At 40.4% G+C, this 13,583-nt stretch overlaps 1 protein-coding gene across 10 annotated transcripts in view; it reads left to right on the top strand.

Moving 5' to 3' along the window:
* Window positions 1-13,583, top strand: part of DCAF6 (DDB1 and CUL4 associated factor 6) — a 183,810-nt gene that overhangs the window by 139,897 nt on the left and 30,330 nt on the right. For 6 of the 10 annotated variants that reach the window (XM_055587162.1, XM_055587165.1, XM_055587158.1 and 3 more), the window contains one exon: window positions 325-366. The exons of the other annotated variants lie outside the window; for them this stretch is intronic. In XM_055587162.1, the coding sequence (XP_055443137.1) occupies window positions 325-366 (42 nt within the window). The remainder of the gene's footprint in view (window positions 1-324; window positions 367-13,583) is intronic. 10 annotated transcript variants of the gene reach the window in all.

Below are 13,583 nucleotides of genomic sequence, written 5' to 3'. Positions count from 1 at the left end.
CAGTGGATGGTATTGATAACATGACTCTGCAAGTTCCCTGCTTTCTGTAACAAGGTTGGGTTCTAATCTTTTTATAAGATAAAGGGATTAAGTACAATGTTTTCCTTCCAGTCTATCTTCAGTGAGCTACTTGTCTTTAATTTCCTCATATACATGTAGTTGAATGACATATTCTCACACAATACCCTGAGTCACAAAGGGTAACAAAAGTATTTTAGATTTATATGATTAATGATAAAAGTAGTGGCCTTCATGCTTTAAGTATTTGGTTCTTTGAAGTGAAGTCTTTGTGAGTGACTTTAGTTATTGTGTTCCCTTCACTAGATTTAATATCAGAGGAACAACAATAGGTGATAGAATAATGAGGTAATTCAGTATGTTCCTTCATTATTTTACTTTATGATGAATATGCTAGGTCTTCTTTTTTCCACAGCTAACCACTTTTCCTATTAACAGTTAATACTTCTTTGAACTTAACTGAACTCAAGTGCTAAGCATTATACATTGGGTTGCTTTTCAGAAACTATATTTAGCTGCATGCACTGCATGGGAATAGAATGAAAAGAAATTTCTTGTGTGCAGATGTACTTGATGTTCACTTCAGGTGTGTCATATGATAAAGTAACTGTAATCTGAAATTGTTGTTTAGTGGCTCGGTTGTGTCCTAATCTCTTGTGATCCCATGGACTGACTGCCAGGCTCCCCTGTCCATGGGATTTCCCAGGTAAGAATACTGAAGTGGGTTGCCATTTCCTTCTCCAAGGGATCTTCCCAACCCAGGGATGAACCACGTTTCCTGCAGGCAGATTCTTTACTGCTGAGCCACCAGGGAATCCCATAATCTAAAATGATGTACTTTAAATATTAGCTAATACTGCTGTGTGATACTAAATTACTAGATTGCATTCTTCAACAAAATACTCAAAGCAAGTAGCTAATATTAGCTAACTTGTTGAAGAATGCAATTTGTGTTTTTTTAAAAACTCAGTTGGGGTAGCATTTAGCAGCTTTTTTGCTTGAAATCAGTAACAAAAAGTGGACTTCAATCTAAGTCTCTTCATAGGTTTAAAATTCTGATTTTTTTTTTTAAGAAAGGGACTTTCACATGAATAACTTAGTAACTTAGTATCACACATCAAGGGATAACAAGCCCTCAAAGACTTCTGTAGTTTGAAGACTAACAGGGGGATACATTTTAAAATGTAAGTTAAAGTTTCAGTTCCATTATTCATGTACCCAAAACCTGATTTACTGACAAAATCAGTACTTATTCAGTTCAGTTCAGTTCATTCGCTCAGTCGTGTCCGACTCTTTGCGACCCCACGAATCGTAGCACGCCAGGCCTCCCTGTCCATCACCAGCTCCCAGAGTTCACCCAGACTCATGTCCATCAAGTCAGTGATGCCATCCAGCCATCTCATCCTCTGTTGTCCCCTTCTCTTCCTGCCCCCAATCCTTCCCAGCATCAGAGTCTTTTCTAATGAGTCAACTCTTCTCATGAGGTGGCCAAATTACTGGAGTTTCAGCTTTAGCATCATTCCTTCCAAAGAACACCCAGGGCTGATCTCCTTCAGAATGGACTGGTTGGATCTCCTTGCAGTCCAAGGGACTCTCAAGAGTCTTCTCCAACACCACAGTTCAAAAGCATCAATTCTTCGGCGCTCAGCTTTCTTCACAGTCCAGCTCTCACATCCATACATGACCACTGGAAAAACCATAGCCTTGACTAGACGGACCTTTGTTGGCAAAGTAATGTCTCTGCTTTTGAATATGCTATCTAGGCTGGTCATAACTTACCTTCCAAGGAGTGAGCGTCTTTTAATTTCATGGCTGCAGTCACCATCTGCAGTGATTTTGGAGCCCAGAAAAATAAAGTCTGACACTGTTTCCCCATCTATTTCCCATGAAGTGATGGGACCAGATGCCATGATCTTAGTTTTCTGAATGTTGAGCTTTAAGCCAACTTTTTCACTTCCCTCTTTCACTTTCATCAAGAGGCTTTTTAGTTCCTCTTCACTTTCTGCCATAAGGGTGGTGTCATCTGCATATCGGAGGTTATTGATATTTCTCCCGGCAATCTTGATTCCAGCTTGTACTTATTAGGTTGGTACAAAAGTAATTGTAGTTTCGAACCAAGAATTTTAATCATTATAACTAAGCTCAAACACATCTTTATTAATCAAAATGGGAACCATTACACCAAACACATTTTTGCCAATGAGAACTAATTTTGTTCTTGAAGCATAAAAATTGTGCCTTGGAATTCGACAAACTCTTGTAAAGCATTTTCTGCCTCCTGCTGGTTGTGGAAGCATGTTGCCTACAAAAAGTTGTTGAGATACTTGAAGTTCATAGTTGTTTGCTGAGCGGTCAGGTGAATATGGCAGATGAGGCAAAACTTCATAGCCCAATTTATTCAACTTTTGAAGCATTGATTGTGCATGATGCAGTCAGGCGTTGTTGTGGAGAAGAATTGGACTCATTCTGCTGACCAGTGCTGGCTGCAGGCATTGCAGTTTTCAGTGCATCTCATTGATTTGCTGAACATACTTCTCAGATGTAATGATTTTCCAGGGATTCAGAAAGGTGTAGTGGATCAGACTGGCTGTAGACCATCAAACAGCGACTGAGACCTTTTTTTTGGTGCAAGTTTGGATTTGGGAAGTGCTTTGGAGCTGCTTCTTTGTCCAGCCACTCAGCTGGTTGTCACGGGTTGTTGTTTAAAGTCCACTTGTCATCTCATGTCACAGTCTAATCAAGAAATGGTTTGTCGTTGTTGCATAGAATAAGAGAAGACAACATTTTAAAAGGATGATTTTTAAGAAATTTTCAGTCACTTACCAAGGCAGTCACTTACCAAGCCTTTTCACCTTTCCAATTTGCTTCAAATGTCTGATGAGTGTAGAATGGTCTACACAGTTCTTCAGCAGCTTCTCACGTAGTTTTTAAGAGGATCAGCTTTGATGATGCTCTCAATTTGTTGTCAGCTTTCGACGGCTGGCCACTGCAGTCCTCATCTTTGGGTTTCATCTCCTTTGCAAAACTTCTTGAACCACTGTCGCTTTGTACTTTGGTTAGCAGTTCCTGGGCCAGATGTGTTATTGATGTGGCAGGTTATCTCCGCTGCTATATGGCAGTCTATTTTGAACTCGAATAAAAAAATTGTTTGAATTTGCTTTTTTTCTAACATCATTTCCCTAGTCTAAAATAAATAAAAAATCAATAGCAAGTAATAAGTTATTAGCGAAAAAACATAAAGTGAGAGATGTTCATTAAAATGATGTGTAACATAACCCTACATAAGAATGTATTCCAATATCAAATGGCAAAGTTCAGTAGTGTAAAACCACTTTTTTGTGTTTTTTTTTGTTTTTGTTTTTTTTTTTTTTGTATTTGTTTTTTATTGTAAAAGTGTGTGCACTTTTACAATAGTGCCATTAATTTTGCACTAATCTAATAATTCTAGTGGCACATGTATGTTATTTATCATGTTTCTAAAACATAAAGCATAATATATAGCAACCATAAGAAATGTAAAATTAGAGTTCCTGGTGGGGAATACAGAATTGATGGAATAAGCCAAAAATATAATAAGTATATGGAAATCCTTGGTTAAGTCCTATTCTCATGAGGAGCCTCATATAAACATCTCAAAATTATTTTTACTTTTGTATTAGTGTTTCTAGGTTTTAACATAAAATATATATGAATGTAACTTTTTGCGAATTATTCTATTGGTAATTACTACTTTCTAATTATATAATAGTAGAATAGGATTTGTTTCAGGCCTGTTTGGTTTTCTGATTTATACCTTGAATCCTAAGCACTCAATCTGATTTTACAGGGAAGATTGCAACTTAAAAGTACCATGTCACTCTAAAAGCTAAAACGTTGGGTGGAGGGCACTCTGTGTTATGACTGTTGCCAAGAATTGCTTATACTCCCTACATCGGCCATATTCAGAGTATCTCCAAATGCACCTTACGTCTCCATGTCTTTACTTACTCTTTGCCCCTCTAATTGAAATGACCTCCTATTACCATCATCATCATTATGGCCATTTCATCTTTCAACATGCATCTTAAGCTGCTTTTTTTGAAACTTTCCTTAGCCTATACCTTGCATAATTCCAAGTAGAACTGAACATTTCTTCTGTATGCCTTTATATATATTATGCTACCTATAACACTTTATTGCATATGTGTATGTGTATGTTTCCCTGTGTAAGATGTAAGTTCCTTTTAAGGCCAGCATACTACATGCATGCATACATAAATAAAAGTTGGCAAAGAAGATTATCTTTTTATCTAAAATTCTAGCTACCGAATTTTTATTCATATTTCCTTAGATGATCTGGCTTATTGTTTTCCTCCTCTGCTTCCTAAAATTTGAAATAAATGAAAATCTATAAATTACTTTTTTAGGGGTCTGACTGCATTCCCACGCATTTGATTACTTGCTAGAAAGAACTGAGGGTAACTTTTAATCATGGCTATAGTTTATTATGAAGAGGGAAAAACACATCAGATAGAATCTAGAAGAATCCAGGCACAAGCTTCCAATGCTGTCCCACCCAGGATGGTCCGTACAACGTGCTCCTTTTTCCAGCAGTAAAAGGCATTTGACACTAGTGTAATGTTTCTGCCCAGAGAAGCCTGCTTAAGACTCAAAATCCACCAGTTTTATTGGAGGCAAGTCATATAGGCACCCTCTGCACCAAACCACAACCACCTGAGTTCCAGACCCTGAAGGAAAGTAGATGTTCACCATAAATCACATTATTTGTACAGACCATCTTGGCAACCAGGTACGTCAGGGTTCATTGTCCCAGGGCAGGCAGGACAATGGAGGAAACGTTATAAAGTCAAGTTCCCAGGCACCAGCCAAGGGCCAGCCTTGGAAACGGACTCTTCTAAAGATAGCAGCACTGGGCCTGCTATCCTTTACTTTTATTTACTAATGCACTTTGAGGCAAAGAATTGAAACTCCCCCACCCCCACCCCCCTCCAAACACATACCACAGACACAAGAGGAGTAGAAACAGCAAGATGCTCTCCAGCAACTCATCCATGTCTCTCATACTGGTACTTGTAAAAGATAGTGACTGAAATTCCAATCCAGAGACCTTTCTTATTGGTAACAATAGACAACCTATAAACAAGGGCTTTAAAGCACTCTTAAAGTATCATTTTTAAAAAACAGAAGTAGCATCTTTTCTAAATTTTTATTCATAGATTCATATGGCCATCAAACTTTTTTTTTTAGTTGATAATTTAAAGCTAAATTTGAGCTTAACTCTGAAAAATCCAAGACTCTAAATTTGGAGGTTCAAGCCAGTGAGGTTTTCTCTCTGAAAACCATTAAGTAAATATGAGAAAAGTGTGTACATAGTAGACTTCATAGATTGGTATTTAGAGTTAAAGTGAGGCATAAATAAGTGAAATTTAACTTATTTTTTTGTTATAATATCATTTGCCTAGGAAAGTTTCCTTGGCATATACCATAGCAACTTTGGATCTCATGCCAAAGTTTTATCGGTTTGGTTTGGTTCAGTCGCTCAGTCATGTCCGACTCTTTGCGACCCCACGAATCGCAGCACGCCAGGCCTCCCTGTCCATCACCAGCTCCCGGAGTTCACTCAGACTCACGTCCATCGAGTCAGTGATGCCATCCATCCATCTCATCCTCTGGCGTCCCCTTCTCCTCCTGCCCCCAATCCCTCCCAGCATCAGAGTCTTTTCCAATGAGTCAACTCTTCGCATGAGGTGGCCAAAGTACTGGAGTTTCAGCTTTAGCATCATTCCCTCCAAAGAAATCCCAGGGCTGATCTCCTTCAGAATGGACTGGTTGGATCTCCAGCTGCTCTGAAAATAGAGACATAAATGTAGTGTTTTTTACATAAACTCTCCTGTTGCAGAGGACAGTGTAGGAGATGGGGACTGAGAATAGCATCTGTGTGTTTGTAAAAACCTAATATTTTGATCTTTGAATGGGAAACTCAGTCTCAGGTGTTGTAAATAAATGCATACTCAATTTATTTGAAGATGGAAGAATTCAGTTATAAATCAGGAAGATAGAGGTTACTGTTGCCTTAAGCGTTCTGAGTTTGGAAAATCCTACATTGTCTGTACCTCTCTCTGAAACTTATAAACCACATTAGTATAATAAACCCTGTAAGAAAACCTTTTTAGCTGTTCTTAATTCATTTTTTATACGTTTATTTGAACACAAACCTGTTATGTGGAAAGCCTCCAAAAATCCCACAACTTGGAAAATGCTTTTCAGATCATTCCAATTTACAGTCTACAGTCTACAGTTCACTTGCTCAATTGTGTCGAACTGTTTGCCAACCCCATGGACTGCAGCATGCGAGCCTTACCTGTCCATCACCAACTCCTGGAGCTTACTCAAACTCATGTCCATTGAGTTGGTAAAGCCATCCAACCATCTCATCCTCTGTCATCCCCTTGTCCTCCTACTTTCAGTCTTTTCCAGCATCAGGGTCTTTTCCAATGAGTCAGTTCTTCACTTCAGGTGGCCAAAGTGTTGGGAGTTTCAGCTTCAGCATTAGTCCTTCCAATGAATATTCAGGACTGATCTCCTTCAGAATGGACTGGTTGGATCTCCTTGCAGTCCAAGGGACTCTCAAGAGTCTTCTCCAACACCACAGTTCAAAAGCATCAGTTCTTCAGTGCTCAGCTTTCTTCATAGTCCAACTCTTATATCTATACATGACCGCTGGAAAAACCATAGCCCTGACTAGACGGACCTTTTTTGGCAAAGTAATGTCTTGGCTTTTCAATATGCTATCTAGGTTGGTCATAACTTTCCTTACAAGGAGTAAGCGTCTTTTAATTTCATGGCTGCAGTCACCATCTGCAGTGATTTGGGAGCCCCCAAAAATAACATCTGGCACTGTTTCCACTGTTTCCCCATCTATTTCCCATGAAGTGATGGGACCAGATGCCATGATCTTCATTTTCTGAATGTTGAGCTTTAAGCCAGCTTTTCCACTCTCCTCTTTAACTTTCATCAAGAGGCTTTTTATTTATTTTTCTTTATTATTATTATTATTTTTTACTTTACAATATTGTATTGGTTTTACCATACATCAACATGCATGTGCCACGGGTGTACATGTGTTCCCCATCCTGAACCCCTCTCCCACCTCCCTCCCCTTACCATCCCTCTGGGTTATCCCAGTGCACCAGCCCCAAGCTTCCTATATCCTGCATTGAACCTGGACTGGCAATTCGTTTCTTATATGGTATTATACATGTTTTAATGTCATTCTTCCAAATCATCCCCCCACCACTCCCACAGAGTCCAAAAGACTGTTCTATACATGTGTCTCTTTTGCTGTCTCGCATATAGGCTTGTCATTACCATCTTTCTAAATTCCATATATATGCATTAGTATACTGTATTGGTGTTTTTCTTTCTGGCTTACTTCATTCTGTATAATAGGCTCCAGTTTCATCCACTTCATTAGAACTGATTTAAACGTATTCTTTTTAATGGCTGAATAATACTCCATTGTGTATATGTACCACAGCTTTCTTATCCATTCATCTGCTGATGGACATCTAGGTTGCTTCCATGTCCTGGCTATTATAAACAGTGCTGTGATGAGGTACACGTGTCTCTTTCAATTCTGCTTTCCTTGGTGTGTATACCCAGCAGTGGGACTGCTGGGTCGTATGGCAGTTCTATTTCCAGTTTTTTAAGGAATCTCCACGCTGTTCTCCATAGTGGCTGTACTAGTTTGCATTCCCACCAACAGTGTAAGAGGGTTCCCTTTTCTCCATACCTTCTCCAGCATTTATTGCTTGTAGACTTTTGGATCGCAGCCATTCTGACTGGTGTGAAATGGTACTTCGTTGTGGTTTTGATTTGCATTTCTCTGATAATGAGTGATGTTGAGCATCTTTTCAGGTGTTTGTTAGCCATCTGTATGTCTTCTTTGGAGAAATGTCTATTTAGTTCTTTGGCCCATTTTTTGATTGGGTTGTTTATTTTTCTGGAATTGAGCTGCAGGAGTTGCTTGTATATTTTTGAGATTAGTTGTTTGTCAGTTGCTTCATTTGCTATTATTTTCTCCCATTCTGAAGGCTGTCTTTTCACCTTGCTTATAGTTTCTTTTGTTGTGCAGAAGCTTTTAATTTTAATTAGATCCCAATTGTTTATTTTTCCTTTTATTTCCAATATTCTGGGAGGTGGGTCCTAGAGGATCCTGCTGTGATATATGTCGGAGAGTGTTTTGCCTATGTTCTCCTCTAGGAGTTTTATAGTTTCTGGTCTTATGTTTAGATCTTTAATCCATTTTGAGTTTATTTTTGTGTAGTGTTAGAAAGTGTTCTAGTTTCATTCTTTTACAAGTGGTTGACCAGTTTTCCCAGTACCACTTGTTAAAAGAGATTGTCTTTTCTCCACTGTATATTCTTGCCTCCTTTGTCAAAGATAAGGTGTCCATAGGTGCGTGGGTTTATCTATGGGCTTTCAATTTTGTTCCATTGATCTATGTTTCTGTCTTTGTGCCAGTACCATATTGTCTTGATGACTGTGGCTTTGTAGTAGAGCCTGAAAGGAGGCTTTTTAGTTCCTCTTCACTTTCTGCCATAAGGGTGGTGTCATCTGCATATCTGAGGTTATTGAGATTTCTCCGGGCAATCTTCATTACAGCTTGTGCTTCTTCCAGCCCAGCGTTTCTCATGATGTACTCTGCATATAAGTTAAATAAGCAGGGTGACAATATACAGCCTTGACGTACTCCTTTTCCTATTTGGAACCAGTCTGTTCCATGTCCAGTTCTAACTGTTGCTTCCTGACCTGCATATAGGTTTCTCAAGAGGCAGGTCAGGTGGTCTGGTATTCCCATCTCTTTCAGAATTTTCCAGTTTATTGTGATCCATACAGTCAAAGGCTTTGGCATAGTCAATAAAGCAGAATTAGATGTTTTTCTGGAACTCTCTTGCTTTTTCCATGATCCAGCAGATGTTGGTAATTTGATCTCTGGTTCCTCTGCCTTTTCTAAAACCAGCTTGAACATCTGGAAGTTCATGGTTCATGTATTGCTGAAGCCTGGCTTGGAGAATTTTGAGCATTACTTTGCTAGCGTGTGAGATGAGTGCAATTGTGCGGTAGTTTGAGCGTTCTTTGGCATTGCCTTTCTTTGGGATTGGAATGAAAACTGACCTTTTCCAGTCCTGTGGCCACTGCTGAGTTTTCCATATTTGCTGGCATATTGAGTGCAGCACTTTCACAGCATCATCTTTCAGGATTTGAAATAGCTCAACTGGAATTCCATCACCTTCACTAGCTTTGTTCGTAATGATGCTTCCTGAGGCCCACTGGACTTCACATTCCAGGATGTCTGGCTCTAGGTGAGTGATCACACCATCGTGATTATCTTGGTCGTGAAGGCTTTTTTGTACAGTTCTTCTGTGTATTCTTGCCACCTCTTCTTAATATCTTCTGCTTCTGTTAGGTCCATACCTGTCCTTTATTGAGCCCATCTTTGCATGAAATGTTCCCTTGGTATCTCTAATTTTCTTGAAGAGATCTCTGGTCTTTCCCATTCTGTTGTTTTCCTCTATTTCTTTGCATTGATCGCTGAGGAAGGCTTTCTTATCTCTTCTTGCTATTCTTTGGAACTCTGCATTCAGATGCTTATATCTTTCCTTTTCTCCTTTGCTTTTTGCATCTCTTCTTTTCACAACTATTTGTAAGGCCTCCTCAGACAGCCATTTTGCTTTTTTACATTTTAACTTTGTTAGTTGTATACATTTAGCATTCAGCTTTTTTTTCATTAACATTTAATTTGCAGTCAGAGAACATGGTTGATTTAGACCTATATTTTGAAATTTATAGAAACTGGCATTGTGGCCTGTTCTGTAATAAATTTGTAAATGTTTCATGTGTGATTGAAAAGCATGTGACTTTAATTTTTAATGTAGAATTTTATATGTGACCATGATATTGTGTTGTTCAGTTGCTATGCCTTGTCCAGCTCTTTGCAACCCATGTACTGCAGCATGCCAGACTTCCCTGTCTTTCACTGTCTCCTGGAGTTTGCTCAAAATTGTGTTCATTGAATCCAACCATCTCATCCTCTGTCATCCCCTTCTCCTCCTGCCTTCGATCTTTCCCAGCATCAAGGTCTTTTCTAATGAGTCAACTCTTCGCATCAGGTGGTCAAATATTGGAGCTTCAGCTTCAAAATCAGTCCTTCCAGTGAATATTCAGGGCTGATTGGTTGGATCTCTTTGCTGTCCTAGGAGCTTCAAGTCTTCTTCAGTACCACAGTTAGAAAGCATTAATTTCTTCAGCACTCAGCTTTCTTTGTAGTCCAACTCTCATGTCTATACATGACTGCTGGGAAAACCATATCTTTGACTATCTTTGATCTTTGTTGGCAAGTGATGTCTCTGCTTTTTAATATGCTGTCTAGGTTCATCATATCTTTTCTTCCAAGGAGCAAGTGTCTTTTAATTTCATGGCTGCAGTCACCATCCACAATGATTTTGGAGCCCAAGAAAATTAAATCTTGTCACTGTTTCCACATTCCCCCCATCTATTTGCCATGAAGTCATGGGACTGAATGCCATGAACTTCGTATTTTGAATATTGAGTTTTAAGCCAGCTTTTTTCACTTTCCTTTCACCTTCATCAAGAGGTTCTTTAGTTCCTATTCACTTTCTGCCATTAAAGTGTTATCATCTGCATTATCTGAGGTTGTTGATATTTCTCCCAGTAATCTTGATTCTAGCTTTGAGTCATCCAGTGCAGCATTTTGCATGATATACTCCGCACATAATTTAGATAAGCAGGCTGACTGTATGCAGCATTGACATACTCCTTTCCCAATTTTGAACCAGTTCCATGTCCAGTTCTAACTGTTGTTTCTTGTTCTGCATACAGGTTTCTCAGGAGACAGGTAAAGGTGATCTGGTATTCCCATCTCCTTCAGAATTTTCCACCGTTTATTTTGATCCACACAGTTAAAGGCTTTAGCATAGTCAATGAAATAGATTGTGTTTTGGAATTCCCTTGCTTTTACTATGATCCAGCGGATTTTGGCAATTTGGTCTCTGGTTCCTCTGTGTTTTCTAAATTCAGCTTGTACATCTGCAAGTTCTTGGTTCACGTACTGCTGAAGCCTAGCCTGAAGGATTTTGATCATAATTTTGCTAGCATGTGAAATGAGTGAAATTGTATGGTTATGTCACATGAGTGTATGTTCCTTGGTTCTTTGTCTCGTCACAACAAAGATTTGGAGCAACGGACATTAAAGCCCTCAGCGCATCACAGCTCTCGGGTCTTGGACAAACCATGTTACAGCTCTTAGGCAAATCAGTGTTACAGCTCCATTTTATTTAGAAGATAGCAGGAGAATCCAAGACTCGAAGAGAAGGGAGTGGAGGAGTGCGTGGGGAGGGAGAGAGAGAGAGAGAGAGTGCACGCGCATGCACGCGGGAGAGAGAGTCCCAGAGAAAGCACTTTGGCTCCTCCTTTTATATGTTTTTTCTTCCACCTGGGCCTGCCCTATGCAAATTGGGCTCAGCCAGGAGTGCTGTTTGTGCTGCCTGAAGTTTTCACTCTGGTCCTCGGACCTTCCTTTGTCCTTCCTTGTCTTTTAGCCACCACCATTTTGGACTCCTTTTCCCTATTCTACCTACCTAACATTCCCCCCTCAAGAGATGGGAGGCCCAATTCTTTGGGAATAGGGGCGTTAAGGTCTTTCTGGCTACTTCCTGCTGAACTGGGGCAGCGAGGGGTATTGGGCCTCCCCCTCTTGCTAGTCTCAATCCTCAGAGTCCTTATAGCGGTGTCCAAGGGTGTGTGATATTTTCTGTGGTCAGCTGTAGTTTTATATCTTTGTTGAACTGGCACTGCATGTTGTAGCTGGTTGACCTGGGCAGAGACAAAACAGGTTAGACAATTGACAGTACATGGAATAATCATAGGCATCATCAATATAGCATAATGAGGACTAGTAGGGACATTGGTCAATTTTAAATTCACATGGCCAGGTTGGCTCAAGTCCCTCCTTGTTCAGGGATCAGAAGATCTATCTCCTGTCTATTTTGGAGTACAGTCTCTGTCAAGCTGTGTTGGCTCTTTAGAGTTATCTTGAGAAATCTTATCCCCAGAAACCAGATTTTGGGGATGTTCATTAGAATGACACTCATTGGTAGTCCTGAATAGGTATCTGAGAGCTCCCTGGGGCTCATAGGTGTATTGAGTGTCCTCTTCTGTTTTCTTCCACGGCTTGACTTGTGAGTAGTGAATCCTGGAGTCATGTCCTGGTACCTTGACTGCTGTGGGGGTAGAAAGTATTACAGGGTAGGGACCCTTCCATGTGGGCTGGAGTTGAGCCTTTGGGGACCCATATTTCCAGGCTTTAATTAGGACTTGAGTCCCTGGAGCATATAGTGGTGACTCTTTAGAATCTTTTGGGTCCTGGTTCATACCCCACAAGCATATATCCTGTTGGAATTGCCCAGTGGCCATGGTAAAAGACTGGAGGGTCTGAACCTCTGGATCTAGGAAGAGGTCATTGACATAAACAAAAGGTCTCCCATATAGCATCTCATAAGGACTAAGACCAACCTGTTCCTTAAGGGCAATGCGGGTGCGGAGGAGAGCTATTGGAAAAGCCTCCTTCCATCCCACGGAGGTCTCCTGGGTTATCTTTTTTATCGCTGATTTTAAGAATTGATTGGCTTTATACTTTTCCTGAAGATTGAGGCCTCCAGGCACAATGGAGATAATAAGTAATGCCCAATGCTTTTGAGACTCCTCGGGTGACCTTAGAAGTAAATGATGTCCCATTGTCATTTTGTAATGACCTGGGCAGCCTCAGCCTTCTTGGTATGGGTGGGAAAGCCTTCAATCCATCCTGTGAATGTATCTATCATAACTAATAGGTATTTATATCCTTGAGAAACTGGCATCTGGGTGAAGTTCATCTGCAAGTCCTCTCCTGGGTAGGCCCCACGTCGTTGGACGGGCTGGGCCAGCTGGGGTCTTTGAGCTCCTTGGGGGTTGTTTAATTGGCAAGTGGGACAAGAGGAGACAACCTGTCTTATGGTTGTTTGGAGGCCTGTTCCTCTGAAGGACCTTTCTAGTAATCTTTGGAGGGCCTTTTCTCCTAAATGAGTAGTGGCATGTAAGGAGTTAACCAACTTCCATTGGAGGTTTCCAGGCAGAAAAAGGAGTCCACTCCATTCCATATGATCTTCTTGAAAGACCTCGCTCTTAGCTTTAAGAGTCTCACCTTCAGTATATGAAGGAGTTTCTGGCAAATTAGTCTGTGGAACTAAGGTGGCAATCCCTATTAGGTCATGGTTCTGTAATGCTGCTCTCCTAGCTGCCTGATCAGCTGCTTGGTTCCCTTGTGCCACTTCCGTGTTCCCTTTTTGGTGTCCTTTACAGTGGGAGACTGAAACCTCAGTGGGCAGGTGGACTGCCTCAAGAGCTGAAGAATCTGATCACCATATTTGATTGGGGACCCTCGGGTGGTCAAGTGGCCCCTTTCTTTCCAAACAGCTTCATGTGCATGTAGCACCAGAAAGGCATAC

Source organism: Bubalus kerabau, chromosome 6 (assembly GCF_029407905.1).
Source record: "Bubalus kerabau isolate K-KA32 ecotype Philippines breed swamp buffalo chromosome 6, PCC_UOA_SB_1v2, whole genome shotgun sequence".
Taxonomy (NCBI): domain Eukaryota; kingdom Metazoa; phylum Chordata; class Mammalia; order Artiodactyla; family Bovidae; genus Bubalus; species Bubalus kerabau.
This window is presented reverse-complemented; position numbering and strand designations above follow the sequence as displayed.